General features: G+C 35.3%; 1 protein-coding gene across 2 annotated transcripts in view; it reads left to right on the top strand.

The window, feature by feature from the left end:
• Positions 1-26207, top strand: part of SPAG16 (sperm associated antigen 16) — a 1223101-nt gene that overhangs the window by 31330 nt on the left and 1165564 nt on the right. The window contains exon 5 of one of the 2 annotated variants that reach the window (XM_004483160.3): positions 18902-19039. The exons of the other annotated variant lie outside the window; for it this stretch is intronic. Within the exon in view, the coding sequence (XP_004483217.1) occupies positions 18902-19039 (138 nt within the window). The remainder of the gene's footprint in view (positions 1-18901; positions 19040-26207) is intronic. 2 annotated transcript variants of the gene reach the window in all.

Below are 26207 nucleotides of genomic sequence, written 5' to 3'. Positions count from 1 at the left end.
ATAACTTACTGGTTATGAAAATCAGCAGGCATGCTGTCTTTATTCCTTTACTACAGTAATAGTATCACCAGGCATACTTTCAGATGTATAATATTATTTAAAGAAATATTAAATTATTGGATATGAAAATGTAAGATTGATCTTTAATAGCCATGGTATATTATAGAAAGATGGATTAATATGCTTTATAAAGATGTTTATAATGCTTCCCACTAAATCCTAATTTAAAATATAGAGATAGTCTCCAATTTCTGCTAATACAGCTGTGATGCAATTTTTATTTTTTGCTTTTTTTTGTTTCTCATCTACTGAGACTAACAGAATTCAATTTCATTATTTTAAATTGTACATCTAATAATGTTAATTAATAGGAGAACCATTTTTCATTAACAGTCTAAGAAAAAGAGAAAGTTCGATGGTAGAAAAGGAATACTATTCCTATTAAGTCTAGAAATTGTGTGAAGGTTTTTAATAAAAATGTCTAAAACTTACTACTGTACTAGAAGTTACATTTTTGTAAAAGTAATAATTATAGTACTAATGAAATGGAAGATTAATGTAGTTCTGTTTTTTTCTTCTAAGAATGTGTTAGGACTTGCAGTACTTACGTGTCTGACCAGTCCAAAGTGCTAAATGATTCCCTTAGAGAAATCTGGATCTATGCATACTCTTAACAATTATGTGATTATTGTCATATTATCTTTTTAGATTTAGAAAACTGAATTGATGAGATGAAATTTCAGGAAGCTCTGAGAGTATTTGTATTTATGGAACCCCTAAGTCAAAGCATACCATACCATTTAGCATAATATTGTAATCATAAAGTAAAATTTGTATAAAGTATCTCTTTATTGCATATGGGTCTGGTAATATTGCAGATCAAATAATTTTATCCTTATTCATAGCTGACAGTTTATAATGAGATTACACTATGTTGGATACTTTAATTTCATATGAAATGTCTCTGCTTTTGATCAGAAATCTTTAACTCTTCTATATAGTTGTACTATAGAAATATAGCAGATTTGGCCCAATGAATAGGGCATCTGCCTACCACATGGGAGGTCCAAGGTTCAAACCCAGGGCCTCCTGACCCCTGTGATGAGCTGGCCCACGCGCAGTGCTGATACATGCGAGGAGTGTCCTGCCACGCAGAGGTGTCTTCCGTGTAAGGGAGCCCCACGCACAAGGAGTGTGCCCTGTAAGGAGAGCTGCCCAGAATGAAGAAAAGTGCACCGCACACATGGAGAGCTGATGCAGCAAGATGACGCAACAAAACAAGACCCAGATTCTGGGTGTCGCTGACAAAAGAATACAAGCAGACACAAAAGAACACATAGCGAATGGAAACAGAGAGCAGACAACTGGGGAGGGGGGTGGTCGGGGAAGGGGAGAGAAATAAATTAAGAAAAAAATCCTATGACTTAAAAAAAAAGAAATATATATTTGCTGTACATTCATATAATCTTATTAAAGCTTCCCAACAAGGTTTCTCCAGTGTTATTTTGTGGGGGAAAAAATTGACATGTTTTTTTCAGTCTGCAAGTAATAATTGCAGTAAATAACAATATTTTATATCTGGGGTCAGGAAACTGAGGCCGGTGAGCCAATTCTGGCCTGCCTCCTCTTTTTGTAAATAACACAAAGTTTAGAACACAGCCCCTATCTTTCTTTTACCAAAAATGTTGCCAATCCCTTCTTTAAATAATAGCTGAATGTGGTAGGAATTTGTTTTATGAACTGCTGTTAAGTCTGTACTGTGGATTTAGTCAATGCTATTTTTATGTGTTTTAGAAGTATTCTTTGCAGACAATGATAATTTCCTTGGGGGAAAATTTAAAGAAGGGTTTAAAGTGTAGGAAATATAAAAGTATATTTTAAATTTATGTTGAAAATGTTTTATCAGACAAAACAGATTAAAATATAATTATGAAAACCGTGAATAAAATTTAAATGATCCAACAATAAATAATGAAATATTTCAAGCATAAATTTCCACTATTATGTTTTTAGTTTTTACTTCTGGCATTCAGAAACTTGATTAGAATTACTCCAAAGTTATAATTTTATAACTTGCATACAGTATAGCAGGGCTACAGGGGAGGAATTGAATTATCAAACTGAATAAATGACTATTTAGATTTATTTTGTTTGGCTGCCAGCTACAGCTGTTGAGAAACAATAGCATATATCAGGTTCTATGGCATAGGCCATCTATGGGGAATTACAAAGAAATGTATAGTCACTCCTGTGGAGAATTTTAAATCTAAGGGAGAGAAAGACAGAAAAATTCCATTTGTGAAATTCAGGTAATACACATATCCATTAACATGTGCAACTCTAATTAGGGGGTTGGGAATGTTAAGGATTTTTTTTTTTAGTAATGAAGAATGAGGAGGGTGGATGAAATGGCAGGAACTTTGTGAGACTTCAATTTAGAAAGAATTCCTAAGGAGGCATTTTGCTGGTTTTGAAAGAGATGAGGTGGTATACCATTTAGGAGAGAAAAAAACCCCACTTAATTCCAATATAATTGGCATGATACATTAGAAGCAAGAAGTGCTGTATCGTGTTTGTCAGAGTAGTAGTGGTTTCTTAGTTGAAGTGAAGAACGTAAGTTAATCTGTTCAGCAAACACTTATTGAGCACATATCGTGTGCCAGATACTAATGATATTGAAAGGACTGTTTATTCCTTTATTCCTTTGCAAAGGAAGAGCGGGGGTCTTTACCCTTAAGTTTAACTTAAGTAGTCTGATGAAGGGAAAGGGCTACTAAGCAAACAATTAGAAAAGTGTGATACAAGCCATTACAAGGATTTGCCAAATATACTAAAGGAGAGGCATCCAATAACCTTACTGTGTGATAGGGTCAAGTAAAGCTTCCCAGAAGTGACTGAGTCTGGAAGAGTGAGCATAAGTTATCAGAGGTGGGAGAGTGGGGATGGGTTCAGAGGCTCAAGAAAGGAGAGATTTATATGAAAAGAAAATAAGGAAGAGATACAGAGAGAGGAAGATTGATTTGCTATCATGCTTAGAGCTTGCACAAGGAGCTACTGGAAATGGGGCCGAAGAAATAATTAAGAATTAGATCGTGAAGGGTTTTGAACCATATTAAGGACTTTGGACTTTATCCTGAAAGTGGTGGGGCCCTATTGGAGGAATTTAAGTAAAGAAGTGATATAAAACACCATCAGAATTTTACTTATTAAGTCTTATTAACTCTTGGAAAACTAGAGCTTGAAGGGACCTTACAGATGAGGTAGCCTAAGTCCCTCAGAGTTACCAGTAATGAATTTTTTTTTCATACAACTTACTGGGACAAAACTGGAACTAGGGCACCATCTTTTTTTCTAACAAATCAATTTTAATGATACATACTAATAAAGCATAAATCCATCCAAAATGTACAATCAATGGTATTTGGTGTAATCGCATAGTTTGTACATTTATCATTTCAATCATTTTTAAAGCATTTTCATTATTCCAATAATAATAATTAAAAAACAAAACAAAACTCATTACCTCACAATCTCTGTGCTTCCCCTGACATACATAGCTGCTTTTGTTTCCTTCTCTCTATTATATTTGTATTTATATTTTGTAAGAGGTTGTTGATGTGGGAGGAGTGGGAGGGGTGGGGAGTGGGATATATGTAACATTTGTGTGATCTATGTATCTTAAAAAAAAGACAAAAATATTTCATTAAAAAAAGTCATATGTGCAATATCACACACTCATATTTCACTTGGGGTTTTACTATCTTATACAGTCTCATGTTATATTATTTAGCTTTCCTTCTAGTCATATACATGATCTTAGACTTCTCCTTTCATCCACTGTCATACCCATATCATAGCTCTGCTAATTACAAACACTATGATGTGCTTTCACCACTTTTATTCATTTCCAAAGATTTACCAATTCTACACAGATTAACCCCTGACTTTTCATTCTCTACCCTCATTCAATTTTCTGGTGCCCTATATTCTAATAATTAACCCCATGAGTTTACATAATATATTTAGTTCATAATAGTGCATTTTGTATCTGACTTGCTTCACTCAACATACTGTCTTCCAGGTTTCATCCATGTTGTCATATGCTTCACACTTCATTTCTTCTTACCGCTGTATATTATTCCACAGATGTATATACCATAGTTTGTTGATCCATTCATCAGTTGATGGACACCTGAGTTGTTTCCAACTCTTGGCAATTGTGAATAACCCTGCTATGAACATCGGTGTGCAGATGTCTTTTCATGTCTCTGCTCTCAGTTCTGGGTATATACCTAGTAATGGTATTGCTGGGTCACATGGCAAGTTTATATTCAACTTCTTTAGGAACAGCCAAAGAGTCCTCCACAGTGGCTTTTATCATTCTACATTCCTACCAACAGTGAGTAAGTGTTCCTGTCTCTCCACATCCTCTCCAACACTTACAGTTTTCTGGCTTTTTATTAATGGCCATTCTGTATGGTGTAAAATGATATCTCCTTGTAATTTTGATTTGCATTTCCCTAATTGCTAGTGATGCTGGATATTTTTTCAAGTGTTTCTTCACCATTTACATTTCTTCTTTGGGCAATTATCTTTTGCCAATTTTTAAATCAGGTATTTTGTCTTTTTATTGTTGAGTTGTATGATCTCTTTATATATTATGGATATTAAACCCTTACTCGATACGAGATTGCCAAATATTTTCTCCCATTGAATTGGCTGCCTTCTTACCCTTTTGACAAAGTCCATTGAGGTGCAAAAGTGTTTAATTTTGAGGAGGTCTTATTTATCTATTTTTTCTTTTGTTGCTTGTAGGGCACAATCTACAAAGAGCAGTTTGGTGCTCTTTCTGCACTTGATTCATTACTAGTTCATTCACTTAGCAAATCAGTTTCCCTAGACTTCTCTAGCTTGTAAGGGCACACTTTACTTTGAGATTCATCCTGCTTAACTGCTGTAAATCCAGTCTTTTTCCATAATCGGTCATAAATTTCTTTAGACAGCCCTGCTCTGCTCTTTTGGAGGTGCCCGGTTGCCAACTTGAGTCTGTTTTCTTTCACCTTGGTGCTGCTTTTTCTGGTACAGGTCCTTCCTTCATTGTTCTACAGGGATAGCTGAACACTAGGCTATAACTTTTAAGAGACTTGTAGGAGGTTTGGGAATTATAGAAGGGAATTATAATACGTAGAATATAAAATAAAACTATAGCCTTTATATCACTGTTCCCCAGGTCTCATATTATTCAAAACCATACATTTTTTGGCCCATTTTTATATAAGAAAGGTTTTCATAAAGGAAATATAATCCAGAGAAATAGAATCTTGCCCATGAAAAAAAGATAGCCTTTTCCCATTATTATGTAGAATAGTTTAGCTCTTTGGGCCATGTTGTCTTGAACTTCTCTGTTGGAAATTATGATCTTTGATTTGCTCTTGTATAATCAAACAAAATTCACTTAAGTAATACAAAATTCATTTAAGTAATTTTCTAAAAAAAAACTACCATCTGCTCTGAAATATTGATTCAGAGCTTCTTCGCTAAAGAAACAGAGGGGAAAGTCTACTTAGTCTTAAAATAATAGTTTCTCTAGCTTCTAACCATGAGGATGTAAAAATATCTTGAGATCATCTTTAGCAGAGTTGTCCTGATATATTATTAATATTGTAGAATTAAGTTAATTTTTGTGATTTATGTTATCCTGAATGAGTACTATATATTTTTTTAGATCTAACAAGAAATTGAGCACCCAGAGTACATGAAGATTTGGAGAACCTTTGACAGGGAGTAATAATTAGCTCCATTCTCAAGTCAAACTTTCATCCTTGTCCTTAAACTCCCACTCTCCCAGTATAACATTCCTTCATTCCTCACTCTTTGCAGATAGTCTTGTCTTGCACTTCACATAAAAAATAAGTTTCTTTAGTATGAAGTCCTTTAAAATTCATCTATACATATTTCTATGGAAACCTATCCTATTCCATATTTCTATGGAACATTAACTCCTGTCTCATTTATTTATTCATTCAAAAATATTTACTGACAACATGCTCTGTGCTAAGGACTGTTCTAAATGATGAAAATACATCAGAAATAAAAGATTACCTTCAAAATTAAACCCTTTTCTAGGCTTTCTTCATTATGGTTCCGACTTCTTCAAACTCCTCCATGTTGTTTGATCATACCCTTATCTGAGTATGTCATCCATTTCCTTTCCTCCACTTTACTGTTCTCCTAACTATTGACATGGTTAGGACTTAACTCCCTTGAAGGGTATATTCTTGCTCTTTTCTTCCTTTCCCTCTTATGATCACTCACTCTCTCTCTCTTTCCTTTCCATTCTAGCCAATTTTTTTTTTAATATAGGGCCTTTCTTTTTCTTTTTTACTTTCTATTCAATCCCCACTTCTTTCTAGTTTGGCCTATATTCCAACCATTCCACTGAGTGTAGGGTAGTAACAAAAATGCCTTCAAAGTAATAGGGCAATTACTTATGATATTTAATTTCTTCTTAATTATAGAAGAGATTGTAAATTGAGTATATTAATTTAATTTGCAAAAAGATATGTTAATAAAGTTTAAATGAAATTTGGCAATTTATCATTATTCAAATCTGGGCATTGGAGTTACAATTGTGTGGGGATGGTTAGGTTCTAGAGCCCAAGCCTAGAATTAAAATTGCCATTGAAAAATCTCTTCTATTGCCAGTATGTGTGGGCAGTATGTGTATTTTGTATATATGTTACTTACTCTCAATACTACACAACTACTTGTTCCTTCAGTATTTAAATTTATTGCTGTTTCTTCAGTTGATGAGGAGTTGACTTGTGTTTTTGCTGTCATGCTGTAAGAACATTTTTTCCCCTGACCAGGATTAAATTAAACACAGGAATGTTGTGATTCTTTTTCAACAGTAACTTTTAATTGTCTACAATATGCTAAATTTGAGCACTGTAAATATACATGCATTTATTTACTGTATTATTGAGAAGGCAGCCTAATCAATATAGTGTTTGTTAAATATGAAGGATTAAAAACAAGAAGTTGAAGTCTTAGGCTTATCATTCAGGAATGGCTTTGTACCATTTTTATTGGTACCGTATGTTCTCTTGCATTCTCACATTTGATTTTCTCACAAATGTAGCAGTTAGTCCCTATCCTATCTCCATTTTATGGATCGGGAACTAATCTCCTAAGAGAGAATAGGAATTGTACTTATGGTCACAGGCAGTAAGTGGCAGAGTCAACCCGAGCCAGGCTATGCTTAAAGCCCTATCTCCTAAACACAATGCTAAATTGTGGAATGATACAAGGGAATCTTAAAAAAATGTATCAATAAAGTTACCTTTCAGCTTGGCTGGAAACCGAAAGAACTTAAAGCATGTCTTTATTTAGAGTCCAAATGTAAGAGTTTGATAGATAAATTGTGTTGTACTTTGCCAGTTTTCCATATTGCCTTAATAAATGGGGGCAGGGCTAGTAATGAACTTGTTCACCTTAACTTTTCATGTGAAAAACTCCCTGCTTCTACAAATGGTGGAAGCGTGATGGTGCTGGAAATTCCAACATCTTCAGTTTTAGCAGGAATTAAGATAATTTTGTCTTTGCTGGTGAAATATTTTCCCATTCTTCTCTGAAAACATGAAGAAAAATTCTTAGTTGATGCTCCTTTTTATCTGGATGACTGTTTCTCTGTCTTTTATACCTTATGCCTTGAGTTCCAACATGATGGAAAAATAATCCTTACTCTTATGATATCATCTCTTTGTTTATTGGAATTCTCTTATACTATTAATCATTAGTAGCAGTGGGTCTTAAACTTTTTTACATAGACAAATCTGATGAAAGCTCCATGTGCTTTTTCCCTGAAAATTCATATATATATTCCATTTTTACATAATTATAAGTCATTTATGGAACTTATAATAAATATTAAGGATAGTAATGTATTGTTATTGGCTATAAATTTATTGATAAGTTTGTTGGGATTAAATATTTCAGATTTCTAACAGTTATGACAATTTTGTTTCTCACCTGAACACTTTTTAGTTTCATTCAAAGGGTGAGAGAATATGAAAGGAGAAATAAAAATGGCACAAGGGTATTTCTTCAAAACATAAAAGTCTTATGTAGGAGAATGTAGGTTTTATTGAGATATAGTTCTGTAGTTTATAGATAAAGTTTTCCAATTACCTTATAATATTGTCTGGAAGCTTTAGTGAGTTTAAATAAAATCTTCATTTTATGTGATGATTTTTGAATGCCCTAAGATGTATATAATGCCTTATGTATTATGTTTTGGTTTGTACTTCTTTTGCCACATATTTTATTTAAATAGCATTTATCTTAGAGAAAGACTATCATATTACTTTTTTCCTTATTGAAATAATTTCTTTAGTGATTTTTTTCTGTATTAAATAAAGCAAGTTGCTAAAAACCAGTTTTATAGTCAGAAAAACTTTATGGTATAATATAGCAGTTAATCTCTATGTCTTATCCTCTAAGGTGAGAATAAATCAGATTCTAAATTAATTTATTATTGAATTGTTATCTATTGTTTTGAAATTGTGGTGAATATTACTTTATATTGATTCAATTAGCTCAACATTTTGCCTGTTTTACAAGGGTCTTCTTGTGGTTTTGTATATCAGATAAGGTAAATAAAACAAAAACATCTGATTTTATTAAATTATAATGAATTAATAAAATTATGATTTGTAATATGAAAATCCTGAAAATTAAATTATTTTAAACTCTAATATTTAGCTTATTTATAGCAAATTTTGCAGAGATTTCTTTGTTAACAATTTAATTACTTAAATGTTTTTCTAGGCACAGCTTTTTAAATTTAGCTTTATTAATTCTACATGTAATGATAGATATTATAATTATTTATAAATATTTAAATGAAAATCAGACATTCCTTCTGTTTCACTGAGGAAATATAAGAGAAGTTTCATGAGTTCCTGCCTCCCCTTCTGCCAACTTGCCACCTTCTCTCCTGGCATAGAATCTATACCATACATGTGGGCACCTAAGGGCAACCCTCCTCTTGCCTATAACATCCCAGCTCCTGTCTCCTACTGAAGGACATTGCTTATGCAATTGTCTCCTTTTTCCTGCATTGCCAATTTTTTCCTCATTGCTGGATTGTTTTCATAAGCATACTGATGTGCAATATCTCACATATTTAATAGAAAGGGGACCCTCTTCTAGGTTCATTTTGATTTCGTAGGCTCTGCTTTATAGCATTCCTCTGATAGCTGGGAAATGTGCTGATCAAAATCTCTCCACTTAAACAGTTTTGAAAATTCTAAAACGAATTAAGCTGGTTTTCTATTAATCTAACTTTATAAATTTACTCTTTGCACTTAGTTCTCTAAAGGATATTAACCAGACTTCTCAGTTTTGCTTACAGGAATAATATCTCAAAGCATAACCAGACAGAATGGTGTGAATCTGTAACTTTTCCCAGAGACAAAAAGTTTGATATCCTTGAGAAAGGAGCCATGAAGGCCTTGTACACAATTATGTCTAAAATGTAGTTTATTAACTGTTGAAATTAAAGACAAGTTAGATGTGCTTAAAACAACATAGGACTGAGAAATTACACCTACCTTCCTCACACATTACTTGTTTTTTTAACTTGTTTTTCTTCTCATCTACCTCTTCTCACCCTTCCCCTCCCCTCCCCTAGCTCCCATTTCCACTTTGAACTGGTTTTGGGAAGAGTTTCCCAGTTCCTTGCTTGTGCACTAGCAACAATTCACCTTTTTGCTAAAAGACATGTTTGTCCTCTGTAGCACAAGATCTAGTGGTCTTGTCTATTGGAAATGGTCATCCTTATAGTAACACCTCCTTGAAAAAGTTTGTTGCCATTTCCTTCCACTCTCGCTTGTACCTAATCCAGATTGGCTTCCATCCTCATAACTCTATATAAACTTCTTTCAGTGACTTTTACTTTGCCAAATTCAGTGATTAATCACCAGTCCTTTTCTCATTAAATCTCCTTACAGCATGTCACTATTGCTGATCTCGTCCTTCGTGGAATACTTCCTTTACTTGTTCCCTGGGCCACAATTCTCTCATTCTCACACAACTTCACTGTTCTCTCTTCCTTAGTCTCTTTTGATAGTTTTCCCTTCTTTTTTCCCCACCTCAAAATACTGGAGTGTTTCATGGCTCAGTCCTAGGACTGCATTCATTCTCTTGCTGGCTTCGTCCAGTCTTGTTCTTTAAAATGTGTCTATATACTGATTCCCCAATTTAAATTGCCTGCCTTGACTTTCCCCTGAACTCTGGACATAGATCCAGATGTTCATCTTTACCTGAATGTCTGCTAGGCATATTACATTTAACATGAATAAAACCAATTCCTTGATTCCTCCAACCATGCAGCTCCTATGCATTTGTCCATATCTCAGTAAATGACACGTCTGTCTATTGTGCAGTTCAGAAACCTGGAAGGCATCCTTTACTTTTCTCTTTCTCTGGTACCCAACACCTGATCCATCAGAAAATCCTGTTGGCTTCACCTTCATAGCATGTGCAAAAGCCACCTGCTTTTTACAACTTCTACCAGTTTTGTCCAATCCATCTTCCTCTCTCTCCTGGCTTATTGCAGCAGCCTCCTAACAGGTCTCTCTGATTCTACCCTTGCTTTTCAGCAACTATTTCTTCAAACAAATGTCAGACTGATCCTTTTAAAACATGCCTGATAAATGTCACACCTCTTTCAAAACCTTCCAATGGCTCACATCAGATTCAGAGTAAAATTCAAATCTTCTCTATGGTCCCTTTTGTCTTCCTCTCCTATGTCTTACCACTCTCTTTCATTTGCTTAGTTGGCTCCAGCTCCAGATACTGCAGATATTCTGGCTCTTTGACCTTTCTTACAATGCCAAGCACTTTTTGTCTCAGGGCATTTGCATTTATGCTTCACTTGTCCCAGAATGCACCTTTTCTAGCTATCTCTAGGACTTAGCCTCTCATTTCATTTACTTCTCTGTTCAAATATCTTTATCATTCATACAACATATGCACAAACTACCCTCATGTTCTTCCCACCTCACTCTCTCCATCCCTCTTATCTGCTTTATTTTTCTTCACAGGGCTTATCACCAACCCCACTAGAATGTAAACTCCATGAGACAGGACTTAGAGAGTTTTGTCTACAGTTTTTCTTACATAGGTGCTTGAAACATAGGTGTAGCAGTTTGATATAGGTATGAATTTGAAAAATAGATATTGGATTATGTTTGTAAATTGATCTGTACCTGGGGGTGATTAAATTATGATTGGGGCTTTGATTGGGCCTTATCAGTAGGGTGTCAGTGGGGACTCACAGATAAAAGGCATGACAGGGAAGCAGACTTGGCCCAGTGGATAGGACGTCCATCTACCACATGGGAGTTTAAAACCTGGGCCTCCCTGACCCATGTGGAGCTCGCCCATGCTCAGTGCTGATGCGCGCAAGAAGTGCCCTGCCACTCAGGGGTGCCCCCTGTGTAGGGGAGCCCCATGCACAAGGAGTGTGCCCCGTAAGGAGAGCCACCCAGTGCGAAAGAAAGTGCAGCCTGCCCAGGAATGGCTCCGCTCACATGGAGACCTGACACAGCAAGATGATGCAACAAAAATAAACACAGATTCCTGATGCCGCTGATATGGATAGAAGCGGTCACAGAAGAACACACAGCGAATGGACACAAAGAGCAGACAACTGGGGCGGGGCGGGGGGTGCAGGGAGGGAGAGAAATAAATAAAAAAAATAAATCTTAAAAAAAAAAGGCATGACAAAGGACAGAGTTGGAGTTTTTTGATGCTGGAGTTTTGAGCTGGAGCCCAGGAAGTGAACAAGAGATGAACACAGAGGAATAGAGATGGCTCCTTATACATGGAAGAAGCCCCAGGGAGAGAGACAGAGCCATTTGCCTGTTGGTCTACAGCTGGCCTTGTGGAGCGAGCACAGCAGCTGAGCCTGGAGAGAAATGCAGTCCCAGGAAGAGAAGGAACCTCAGCCCAGAGAGAAGCAAGTCAGGGGAAGAGAGGAACCCAGGAAGCCTGAACCCTGGCAGACACTGGCAGCCATCTTGCTCCAACACATGGCAAAAGACTTTGGTGAGCGAAGTAACTTAAGCTTTATGACCTGGTAACTGTAAAGCTATCTCACATATATACCCTTTATAAAAACCAACCAATTTCTGGTATTTTGTATCAGCACCTCTTTGACTGAGTAATATAGGAAGTTTTCAGCTATATTTTATACATGATGATTTATTAGTACTTAACAGTTCATTCATATATTTTTTACATGCATTTTATTTTTTATTTGAGATGTTGTGAATTAACAAAACAATCATCCATACCATACAAGATTCCCATACATGGCCCCACCACCAACATGTTATGTTGTTGTGACACATTTGCTACAAATGATGCAAGCACATTGCCATAACATTACAGTTATTTATAGTTCATAGATTATATCTGGTAAAATTTTCCCATAACCCCTTCTAATATTAACACAATGTATTAGTATTATATTTTTGTTGTAGTTCATGAGAGAATGTTCTCATATTTGTACTGTTAACCATAGTCCATCATTCACTATGGGGTTCACTATGTTATATTGTCTCTTGCCTTGTACAATACATCCAAATTATACTTTCAGTGACTTTCAGTTTCATCACAGAGTTGTGCTGTCATTAGCTCATTTCAGATAATTTTCCTTACTACGATAGGAAACATCCCATATATTTTATACCCCCTCATTATTGATCCTTAGCATTGATACAGTACCTTCTTTGCTATTTCTGTAAAATATTGCAATATTACTGTAAACTCTAGTCTATTCATTACATTAGTTGTATATTTCCCATGCATTTCCATATTCTTAATGTCTCATAATAGAGGAACACTCTTGTATTTGTACAATTACCAAAATCATCATCTACCACTAAAATCACTATGTTATACAGCCCCTAGATTATCCTCTAGCTTTCTTTCAATTGACATTAACCTCCCTAGACTATCCCTTTCAGCCACAATCAGATTTTAATCAGTAGTGTTGATTATACTCACTCTGTTACCACCAACTCTAATTCCCCACATATACAATCCCCCTTATTAAACATTCTACATAAATTTAGCATCAGCTCACCCTTCTTAACTATATTCTATCCTACAAACCTTTTCTCTATTGTTTAACTCCACAAGTTTACCCATGGTATTTAATTCATATTAGTGAGACCATACACAATATTTGTCCTTTTGTGTCTGGCTTATTTCACTCCACATAGTGTCCTAAAGTTTCATCCATGTTGTCATATGCATTCCAAGTTCATTTCTTCTTACAGATGAATAGTATTCCATTGTATGTATGTACCACATTTCATGTATCCGTTCATTGGCTGATGGACACTTGGGTTGTTTCTGTCTTTTGGCAATTTTGAATAAGGCTGCTATGAATGTTGGTGTTGTAAATGTCTGTCCATGTCCTTGCTTTCAGTTCTTCTGAATATATTCCTAGTAGCAGGATTGCTGAATCATATGGCAGTTCTGTGTTTAGCTTCCTGAGGAACCAGCAAACTGTCCTCTGCAGTGCCTGTACTATTTTACATCACTACCAAGAGTGAAGGAGTGTTCCCATTTCTCCAGCATTTGTAGTTTTCTGCCTTTTTAATAATGGCCATTCTGTAAGGTGTGAAATGATATCGCATTTTAGTTTTCATTTGCATTTCTGATAGCTAGTGATGTTGTACATTGTTTCATATGCTTTTTGGGTATTTGTGTTTCTTCTTTGGAAAAATTTGCCCATTTTTTAGTTGGGCTGCTTAACTTTTTATTATTGAGTTGTATTATCTGTTTATATAGCATGGAGATGAAAGCCTTATCAGATACATGGTTCCCCCCCAAATTTTCTCCTAATGAGTAGGCTAACTTTTCACCTTAACAAAGTCATATGAAGAACAAAGTGTTTAATTTTGAGGTGATCCCTTTTATCTATATTTTCTTTCATTGTTTGTGCTTTGGTCCTAAGATTTAAGAAACAACCAGCTACCACAAGATCTTGAAGCTGTTTCCCTAACATTTTCTTTTAGGAGTCTTATTGTTCTACCTTTTATATTTAGGCTCTTGGTCCATTTTGTTTTGACGTTTGTATAAGGTGTGAGATAGGCTTCCTTTTTCTTTTAGATATGGATATCCAGTTCTCCCAAATCATTTGTTCAATAGTCTGTTCTGATACAGTTGTGTGTTTTATAGCCTTGTGAAAAATCACTTGACCATAGATGTGATGGTCTGTTTCTGAGTTCTCAATTTAGTTCCATTGGTTAATATGTCTATCTTTATGCCAGTACTATGCTTTTTTTAAATGTCTGTAGCTAAATAATATATTTTAAACTCAGTAAGTGTGAGTCCTTCAACTTTATTCTTCTTTTTAAAGAACTTTTTGACTATTTGGGGCCCCTTACCCTTCAAAATATTTGGTAATTGATTTTTCCATTTCTGTAAAAAAGGCTGTTAGAATTTTTATTGGGATTGCCTTGAATCTGTAAATCAGTTTACAGATGTTAAGAATTGACATCTTAATGATATTTAGTCTTCCAATCCCTGAATACAGAATGTCCTTCCATCTATTTAGGTTTTCTTTGGCTTATTTTAGTAATGTTTTGTAGTTTTATGAATACAGATCCTTAATCCTTGGTTAAGTTTATTCCTAAATATTTGATTCTTTTGTCACTACTATAAATAGAATTTTCTGACTTCCTCCTCAGATTGATCACTGGTAGTGCATAGAGATGCTACTGGTTTTTGCATATTATTCTTGTATCCCACCACTTTACTTGTCTGTTAGTTCTAGTAGCTTTGACAGAACTTGTCCGTTAGTTCTAGTAGCTTTGTTATGGATTTTTTGGGATTTTCTAGATATAGAATCATATCATTAGTGAATAGCAAAAGTTTTACTTTTCCTTTCCTGTATGGGTGCTTTATATGTCTTTTTCTTGCCTAATTGCTCTACCTGGAACTTCTTGCACAATATTGAATAAGTGGTGACAGTTGACACCCTTGTCTTTTTCCCGATCTCAGTCTTTCACCACTGAGTAGAATGATAGCTATGGGTTTTTCATATATGCACTTTACCATAATGAGAAACTGTCCTTCTATTCCTATATTTTGGAGTGTTTTCATCAAGAAATGATCCTGTTTTTGTAAAATGCCTTTTCTGCGTCAATCAAGATGATCATGTGATTTTTCTTCTTCAAGTATTAATTTAATATATTACATTAATTGATTTTCTGTGTTGAACCACCCTTGCATACCTGGGATAACGTTCACTTGATTGTGGTATATAATTCTTTGTTTTCTGTTTTTTGTTTTCTTTGGAGATACCAGGGCTGGGGATTGAAACTGGAACCTCATACATGGGAAGCCAGAGTTCAACCGCTGAGCAACTCCTGTTCCCCATGGTGTATAAATCTTTTAATGTGCTTTTGGTTTCATTTAGAAAATATTTTTTTAAGGATTTTACATCTATATTCATTAGAGAAATTTGTTTGTAATTTTCTTTTGTCATAGTATCTTTGTCTGGCTTTGGTATTAGGGTGATGTATAGGGTGATGTATTAGTTAGCCAAAGGGGTGCTGATGCAAAGTACCGGAAACCTGTTGGGTTTTATAAAAGATATTTATTTGGAGTAGAAGCTTAGAATCTCAAGGGCATAAAACGTAAGTTACTTCCCTCACCAAAGTCTGTTGCCACATGTTGGAGCAAGATGGCTGCCGATCTCTTTGAGGGTTCAGTCTCCCTCTTCCTCCTAAGGCTCCATGCTCCCAGCTCCTCCTGTTTTCAGCTGTAGGTTAGAGAGCTCATCTCTTTCTGGGCGCAGCTGCTCTGGTCTCTCCACAAGGCCAGCTGTAAACTCTCAGGTGAATGGCTCATCTCTCTTCCCAGGGCCTCTGCTGTATCTAATGGTGTCTTCTTTCTTTCCTCATGTATCTGCTTCTCTGTGTATTTACTTCCTGGGGCTCCAGCATTAAAACTCAACTCTCTACTCTGCTGTATTGTTTTCTCTGTGAGTCCCTGCCCACCAATATCCCACTGATGTGGCCCAATCAAAGCCCTAGTCATAATTTAATCAAGTAAATCAAGTAAAAGTGAAACCTCTGAGTTTAATACACTCTAATATGCCCAGAGGAACAGACTAGTTTGCAAACACAATCCAGTATCTATTTTTGAAATTCATAAATAATACCAAACTGCTACAGGTAATATTGGCTTGATAAGATGAGTTTAGTAGTGTTCTTCCCTATTCAATTTTTTGAAAGAGTTTGAACAAGATTTGTATTACATCTTTTTTGAATGAATGATTGGTAGAATCTACCCGTGAAGTGGCTAGTTGTAGGATTTTCATTTTTGGGGAAGTTTTTGATGAATGTTTCAATCTTATTACTTAGGATTGGTTTGTTAATATCGTCTAGTTCTTTTATAGTCAGTGTAGATTAAGTGTTTCTAGGATTTTGTCCATTTTGCCTAGTTGCCTGTTTTGTTGGTATACAGTTTTTCATAGTGTCCTTTTAGGATCTCTTTTATTTTTGCAGGGTCAGTGGTAATGTACTCCCTCTCATTTTTTATTTTATTTATTTGCATCATCTCTTTTTTTTTTTCTTGTCAGTCTAGCTAAGGGTTTTCAATATTGTTGATCTTCTCAAAGAACTAACTTTGATTTTCTTGATTCTATTTTTTTATTTTGTTCTTACATTACTTTATTTCTGCTCTGATCTTTTTTATTTCTTTCCTTCTGCTTATTTGGGATTCGTTTGCTGTTCTTTTTCTAGTTCCTACCAGTGTGCAGTTAGATTTTAGCATTTTCTTCTTTTTATAGGTTTTGATATGCTGTGTTCTTGTTTTCATGTTGAGATATTTACTGTTTTCTCTTTGCAATTTCTTCTTTGACCCATCATCATTTAAGAGTGTATTGTTTAATCTCCAAATATTTGTGAATTTTCCCTTTTTCAGCTTCATTCCATTATGTTCAGAGAAAGTGCTTTGTATAAATTTAATCTTTAAAATTTATTGAGGTCTTACTTATGACCCAACATATGGTCATCCAGAGAAAGATGCCTATGCACTTGAGAAGAGTGTATAATCTGCTATTTTGGGGTGTAATTCTCTATAAATATCTGTTATGCCTACTTCATTTATCGTATTATTCAAGCTCTTGGTTTCCTTTTTCTCTGTTCATAAGTTTTATACAGTGATGATACTGGTATACTGAAGTCTCCAACTATTATTGTAAAGATGTCTAGTTCTCCCTTCAGTTTTTCCAGTGTATGTCTCATACATTTTGGGGTACCCAGGTTAGGAGCATAACTATTTGTTATAGTAATTTCTTCTGGGTGAATTGCCCCTTTTATTAATATATCATGAGCTGCTTCATTCTTACTCTGGGGTGTGTTGTCTATCTTGGATATTGATATTTATGTCCTTCGTAAGAGTTGGAAAGTTTTCATCATTTTCTCAAATATTTTTTCTGCCCCTTTTCCATTATCTTCTCCTTCTGGGTCACCTATAATGCATATGTTTATGCATTTCATATTGCCATTTAATTCCCTGAGACCCTGTTGCATTTTTTCCACTCTTTTTTCTTGCTGTTCTTTCTTTTCAAGTTCAGATTCTTCAGCCTCCAATTCATAAATTCTGTCCTCTACAAATTCAGATCTGCAATTATGTGCTGCTAATGCATTTTTAAAATCTCATCCATTGAGTCTTTCATTCCCATAAGTTCTGTTGTTTTCTTTGCAGGTTTTCAAATTGTTCTTTATGCTCACTCAGTGTCTTCTTACTATCCCTTATTTCTTTAGCCTTGTTTTCCTTCAACTCCTTCAATTGATTTAGGAGGTTTATGTGAACACCACTGATTAGTTTTCTTAAATCCTGTGTCTCATTAAGATTTTTTATTTGATCCTTTGGCTGGGCCATATCTTCTTGTTTCTTAGTATGGCTTGTAAATTTTTGCTGATGTCTAGGCATCTGATTATGTTGTGAATTACTCTGATGGTTGATTTCTCTCTTGCCTAGTGGTTTTGTTTCACAGTCATCTTTAATTTGTGGTTCAGCTTATTCTAAATTTTCACAGTTGTCTGCTTAAGTTAACAAAACAGGACCAGGGCCCTACTAATGGACTGCATATCAGATCCAAGAGCGCCTGGACATTAGACTTCAAAAAGCTTTTACTTTTTTCAGTTTCTTGGCCTGCCAGCAGATGATGCTCTTCATTGAACCTTTACATGGTTCACTAAAGAGCCCCATGTCTCTTTCAATCTCCACTTGCTGGTAATTCTGGTCTGACCAGAGCCATGATTCAAAGCAGTCTCTGCAGCCAGAGTCACGGAAGAGAAACCACTCTTTGCCCTCTGTCATACTCTTCTTCCTTCCAGGTAGGAAGATACCCTTGCCCCTCAGTTGGCCACAGTGCAGCACAGGTTTACCCAGGCTTTCACCTTGAAGGTGGGGGATGGGTGCCTTCCCACCTGTGGGGGCTAGTAACTCATAGTTTTCATGCCAGCCTTTCCCTCTCTCTGTCCCTCTCTCTCCTGGATAATGTACAGCACTCTCTTGGTCTGCAGATCCCCAGTTCAGATCACTCATACAGCTTTTTGCCCTCTCTCCATTGTTTTTGTTTGAGAGTTGAGCCCCTATCACCCTATTCTGATGCCATCTTCCTGGAAGTCCCCAATATTTACTTTTTAAAAAATATATTTCAAGTGTTGACATTAATTTATAAATATAATGTAGCAACTAATTACTTTAGCCATTCACTGAATTGTACACTTTGAATTGTATAAAATTAAGCCAATTTAGTAGAAAGAAATAATATGAATTCCTTTGTTTGGTTTTATTCTAGGTATGAGTTAGTACAGAAGAGGGTAACTGAACTTAGAGATGGTGGGAATGTTCCGGATGTCTACACCCAAAATATGCTTTTAGAAAGTGAAAACAAAAATTTGAAGAAAGACTTGAAGCACTACAAACAGGCAGCTGAGTATGTTATTTTTTACATGATCTTTCCTTCTTATTTTGGACTAAGTAATAGTAAGAGTTGAAGGTAGCTAATTACAGGGGTGGTAGTTAATGTACCTAACTTGTAATTTGGAGAACTGAGTAATGTTATATTTAAGTTATAGCTGGAAAGAATATGAAAGGCTTCACTAGCTGATTAATTGAACACATGACCAGGACTCATACAACTGCATCTCACTGACAAGAGTGGAATATGTGGATGTGTGAGGAGATGCTTCGCTTAATTTTTTAGATAACATTCATTTCCTTATGTATTTTGATAATCTTTTCATGATTTTTGAAAAATTTCCCCTGTGAATATAAGCTGATTTCTGAAATAATAATAAAATTATAGAAAGCAAAGAGGAAGGATCTTCTATTTCTAGTAGAGGAATTTCAGGAGTTGAACATTCCCCAAAGGAAATCTTTTTTTTTTTTTTTTTGGTAATTTACAACATGAATTTATGCTTAGAGGACAAACTTAACAGTTTGAAGCCAAATCTCTCCACTTCATTCATTCTTTCTAACACTAATGAAAGACATGCAAGTTTTGTTGAATAAATTTAAACAAACAACCAGTGTTATCCTGGTAAAGGTTAATGAGTGAATGTGTTGGCTTAGAGTGGGTCTACCAATCTATGATATGTGGAAAATCACTTCTTTTGTTTGGAGGAGAGACAATTCATGCTTCATTGAATAATTTTTTTAAATAAGCATGTTTATAGAGAGGGCTTTCTCTTTCAAAGAATCATATTAAAATAAAAATTAGATTAACATAGCTTCCATGTAGGAACATAATATTTTTAAGATCTGTCATAAAAATGTTTAATGCAAAGGGAAAAAGACTATACATTGGAAAGTGGAGAAACCATTTAGAATAAGCTCCTAATTTTAAGAGATGGGTATAAGTAAAGATAATTTGTATGTTCATTTATAGAAATGTTTTTACAAAGTATACAAATTTCACATTTTATAGGATGCACTGTTTGGCTTTTACATTTTATGTAGGAGTGTGTGATGTCCACAAAATGATATCTTATAAGAACCATTTTGTTTCTCAGAAGTGGTTTGCACTGTTTGCCCTGATTCTCAATGTGATTTTATATAGACACCTAATGGATGCACAGGGAGTTTGACACAGCAAATTTTTCAGAGTACTGCCTGGCATACTGTTTCAATTTCTGTTTTCCTTTGAATTATTGCTTGATTTTGTTAATTTCCTTTTGAATAAATACATCCTCTTTATGCAATGAGTTTTGCCCCAGTGATATTAAAGAATCATTTTTGTTTGCTGTTTTTTTATAGAATATTGTATTTAATAACTGTAATCAAAATGATATAGAATATTACCAATGCAAAATACAAATTTAATGTTAAAAGGAATTCATGATTAAAACAGGTATCACTCAAGTGAAGTCTGTCTCTTATTTGTGTTTGCTAAAATATCAGATTATAGTTTTAGTTTCAGTGGCTTACAGGTATTTCTCAAGTCTATCTTATTTGATATAATTCCCTGGCACCGAGGGATTACCACCAGTCACTAACTGGTGATGCAGCCAGAAAGAGACCTTGAATAAAAGGGGGGAATGGTAAAGATAAATGAATTTATATGGCTAAGAGTCTTCAAAAAAGATTCAGGAGGTCATCAGAGGGGTCGTGCTTACACACACCTCAGCAGGATCCCAGAGACAGCCAAAGTAGATACAATCCCAGGTACTGGTGCTCCTGAGGGCTACGGAGACACACAGGTTCTACGATCTTGGCATTTGGCTCTGGAGTTCAGTGCCTTGTCAGTGGGCCCTACCTGGGAATTTGTGCTCCTAAGTGTGATGGAGTTGGACTCAGATGTGAACTTCCTATACATGCCTCTTTTATCACTTTTATTGAACCTGTGCTTGGTGCTGGGATTGGTGTATACCCAGGAGACTTCAGTCTCTAGACTGGCCATGTGCCAGCTGGGCCATGAGCCTCAGCAGAGTTGCAGCTCCTACTCTCCAGTTGTTGGACTTGCACAGGTTGGCTGACAAGGAGGTGAAGATGGTCAACCACCACACTGGGGAACTGAGAGTGCCTACATCTCCAAGCAGGAGAATCGGATCCATTCACCATGGATCTAAGCACCCTCTTGATATAGAGGTGGAGCAGACATCACCAACTCAAGGTCCACAGGATGGAGGAATAAAATATGGATTATAGTGAACTTATTGCTATTCTACTATAGAACTATTGTGACTAGTAATGGAAGAAACTTTAGCATTGATCTGGAGAAAGTGGCCAAGATAGTTGCTGAGGGTAGGGAGAGGGAAGTAGAGATGAGATGTGGGGGCATTTTTGGGACTTGGAGTTGTCCTAAATGATATTGCAGGGACAAATGCTGGACATTATATATCCTGCCATAACCCACTGAATGTACTGGGGGAGAGTGTAAACTACAATTTAAACTATAATCCATGTGGTTCAGCAGTGCTCCAAAATGTATTCACCAAGTGCAATGAATGTGCCACAATGATGAGGGAGGTTGTTGATGTGGGAGGAAGGTGAGGTGGGATGTGGGGTATGTGGGAACCTCTTATATTTTTTAATGTAACATTTTTTGTGATTTATGTGTCTTAAAAAAATAAAATTTAATAAAAAAATAAAAACAAATAAAAAACTCTAACAATTAGGAAGGGAAATATTTCCTTTAATCTACCTGACATGGTAAATTTGAAGGATAACTGCTTGACTCCTGGTAGATACTTAATAGATTTTGTGGAATAACTATTAAACATATCATACTTAAGCAGTACTTTTTTGGTAAAGCATGTCTTTGTAGTCTAGTTTTGTTAAATATATTCTCACAAAATAGAGAATAAAGTTTTGTAAAAAATTTCCGGGATACATCTATCATGCTACAGGCATGCTCCAAATCATAATGCTTTCCTCACTCAGGCATTTCACTTCAATTTGTTGAGGATATTTTTCCAACAGGGATTAGTGAAAAAACATGAGAGTCTCTTTATGGAATTTGATCTTATGTTTGTGGTTTTTTAACATTAGACTATTTATTAAAGCAACGTAAGTGTATAATTAATATTTAACATACAAAAGAATTGGGTTATTCCTATACCATTTACTGTCCTTTAGAATATGTATGTAGAAAAGTTCAGAGAAATCATAATTATATAGTTAATGCTTATCTGGGGGAGGAGGTGGGAGTTGCCAAGGAAAGAATACTGAACGTAAAGTTCAAATACCTTTTTTCCAATATTCTGCTACTTATTAGCTCAATTTTATTATTGTTGAATTTTAAGTATTTAAACAAAATATTATTATTGTCTAGGGTGTAATGTAATAATTAAATGAGGCAACTTATGTTAAAGAGCTATGTAAACCACACAGTCCTTTGAAAATGTCTGCTGTTATTATCAGTATCTCTAGGTTTTTTAAATCATTAAATCTTTAATATTTTTGATATTTATCAATGAGGAAGCAAGGAGGAAGAAATTAAAGGTGATAATATTTCATTCTAAAAAGCCATTTGAATTACTATAATTAAATCAAGGAGTTATCTTTTCCTCTGTTGTTTTAATCATTGCCAATTTTATAACAGAAGTTTTCACAATACTTACTACAAATGTAGATTCCTTCCAAGATAGATAGTTTAGGAAATAACTGTAGGGAAAATTTCCTTATATATGTTTTTCAGGGTTAGAAAAGAGGACAGTATTATTAAAAAATGTTTTTAGTTACACTGAAGATAAATGTATTTACTAGATACTGGGAGGAATGATTTAAGTAATATTTTGACATCCTTACTTGTAAAAGGAGAATGTAACTTTAGTGTCCTATTGGAATGCAGACCTATGGTTTTTTTTTTTTAATGCAAAGGTCTAAAATTTAAGTAATGTGCCCATATTTGCAGATAATTGAGGTGGCTGAATGAAGACTAGAAACACGTTTATAAGAAATATAAATCTTTCACAGTTAAGACACTGTTTCAGGGAAACGGACTTGGCCCAGTGGTTAGGGCGTCCGTCTACCACATGGGAGGTCCGCGGTTCAAACCCCGGGCCTCCTTGACCTGTGTGCAGCTGGCCCATGCACAGTGCTGATGCGCAAGGAGTGCCGGGGCACGCAGGGGTGTCCCCCGCGTAGGGGGAGCCCCACACGCAAGGAGTGCGCCCCATAAGGAGAGCCGCAGGGCATGGAAAAAAAGTGCAGCCTGCCCAGGAATGGCGCCACCCACACTTCCCGTGCCGCTGACCACAACAGAAGCGGACAAAGAAACAAGACGCAGCAAATAGACACAGAGAACAGACAATGGGGGGAGGCGGGGGAATTTCATAAATAAATAAATCTTAAAAAAAAAAAAAAAGACACTATTTCATAAACTTTTGTTTATTTGGTAGTTGGTGTCCTAAAAGATTGACCTTGGTCTGAGGTTCGTTAATAACTATTAGCAGTTTCATTAATTCGGAACCTGTTTTCTTGATCTTGTTGTCTTTCTTGACTAGCATTTTATGTCTACTCATATGGCAGATAGTGCACATAATCTCAATTGGATGGTTTACTCCTAATAGCACCAGTGTGCTTTAATATCCTATAGTCTGGCTTTTACCCCACCTAGTCTACTGAAATGGCTCTCTTGGGCACCAAATACTTTGTCACCAAATTTAGCAATCTTTTTCCATCTCTACATCTTATTTATCATTCCCTTCCTTCAGCTTCTCTAACAGTGTGCTGTTCTATCCTGCCTCCTACCTCACTGACAGTCTCCTTTTCCTCTGTGTACCTCTATTCTACTGACATTCTCTAATTCTGTGCTGTCCAATAAGGTAGCCACTAACATGTTAACATATCAAGTGATATGAAGAAAATAACATAAATGAGAAAGAGATCAATGGGTTTCTGTTTTTTCTAGGATGCTGAGGGACATCTCAGATATTTGAAGAAAGATACCTAAAATAATGATAGCTGAGGGAGCAGGGAGCAGACCATGTATAAAATCGGGAAAGGGAATTCCAGTTACAGTGAAAAAGTATAAGGAGCTTAAGTTGGATTAAACTTGACTTGTTAGAGAATTAACAAGGAGGCCATAGTGGCAGGAGTGGAAAGAGCAAGGAGGTTAGAGCTTTGCCTTTTTCTCTGAGTGGGATGGGATGCTAGAGGATGGTTTTGAGCTGAAGCTCAGTGTGGAAAATAGACCGGGTAGAGGGACATGAGCCAAAACAGGAAAAACAGAACATACTGCATAATCTACTCAGGGATTGATTTAGTTGGTTAACTACATGATGATAATGAAGTCAAATAAACTCCACGTGAAACAAATAGGTTCTTGCAGGAAAAACATCTGCTGTTGCCAAACTTTATATTACTAACCCTACACAAAGTTTGATTCAGAAAAGACATTGATATCAGATCACTTATTACGGATAGATCAACAAAAATGCATAATGTTTTGCCATGTACTAGAAATGGGAATGTAATTACCCTTCAGTTTCCTTATATGTAAATAGGGTGATACTACTTGTTCCAAAGGGAATCATGTATTTAGCACAGTGTCTGTCACATAGGAAGTGTTCAATATATTTAAGCAGTGTTCTCTATTACAGCACCTTTTCTTCTTTCATAGAACTCACCAGTTTGCAGTTATACAAGTGTATAATTTTATTTATTTGTTCATTTTCTCTATCCTCCTATAAATTCATTGAAGGCAAAGATTATGCTTGTTTTATTCATCACAGTATAATGAGTATGGTACCTGGAATACAATATATATTGAATGGAAAGAATATCATTATCATTATCTTCATCAACCTTATAGTTTTCAGAAAACAGCAACACTAAATAAACAACTAAGAGTGGTATTTCTCACAGAAGGCAGGTCCAGAGCAATTTATTTTAGTTACATATATTAGCTTTTTAATCTGAAAAATATCAAGCATTTATTTAAAAAAAGAGTGTAATGAACTTCATGGATATGTCAAACAATTTCAACACTTATGAACCTTCTGCCATTCTTATTTCATTTCTATCTCTATCCTTTCCCTACCCCACACTTAGTTATTATTTTTTACAGTTCTCTTTTGGAGATATAATTTACATATTTGAAATGTACAAGTCTTAGATATGCAAACATTTAAGCTCCATCTATTATGATATAGAACTTTTCTATCTTTCCAGAAAGTCCTCTTCCCAGTCATTTCCTGTCCTCGCAATCACTGTGTGGGTGTTGTTTTTTTTTTCCACCATAGATTACTTTTGATTACTTGAGAATTTTATATAAATGTATAATAATTATAGAATGTTCTTTTTTGTATTTAGCATCTTTTAGCATAAAGTTTATAAAATTATGATTGTATGTAGTAATTTGTTCCTTTTTATTGCTGAATAATATTGGTTGTATAATTTATACCACATTTTGTTTATCTCTTTTCCATTTGTGTTGTTTCCGAGTGTTGGTTATTATGAATAAAACTGCTACGAACATTTGTGTACAAATCTTTTTGTGGACATGTGTTTTCATTTCTTTTGGATAAAAACTTAGGAGTGGAATTTCTTGGTCAAAGGGTAAATGTATGTTTACCTTTATAAGAAACTGCCAGTCCATTTTTCAGTGTTAAATGGGGCCAGTTTATAGTTCTCAGTAGTAATGTACAAGAATTCCAGTACTCCGTATTGTTGCCAAAATTTAGTGTTAATCTTTATGGTGCCTTTTGATGAGCAGACATTTTAATTTTGATGTAGTCTCATTTATCTTTTTTTTCCATGGCTATTGCTTTTGATGTCTTATCTAAGAAATCATTACCTACCCCTTGGTCACAGAGGTGTTCTAAGTTTTCTTCTAAATCTTTGATAGGTTTAGGTCTATGATCTTTCCTGAGTTAATTTCTCTGTATGGTATGAGGTAGAAAGTAGAAGTTCATCTTTGTTTCTACAGGGATACTGTTCTAGCATATTTCTTCAAAAGAGTTTTCTTCCCTTATTGATGCCTTTGGTACTTTAGCTGAAAATCAGTTTACCCTATAAGTGTGAGTCGGTTTCTAGACTCCATTCTGTTCCATTCATCTGTAATATTTGTTTGTCCATATGCCAATACCACACTCTTGATCACTGTAGCTGTAAGTTAGTCTTAGGTAGTATAAGTCCTCCATCTTCTTTTTCAAGAG

The sequence above is a fragment of the Dasypus novemcinctus genome, chromosome 7 (assembly GCF_030445035.2).
Source record: "Dasypus novemcinctus isolate mDasNov1 chromosome 7, mDasNov1.1.hap2, whole genome shotgun sequence".
In the NCBI taxonomy this organism is placed as follows: Eukaryota; Metazoa; Chordata; class Mammalia; order Cingulata; family Dasypodidae; genus Dasypus; species Dasypus novemcinctus.
Note: the sequence above shows the minus strand (reverse complement) of the source record. Positions and strands in the feature narration are given on the sequence as shown.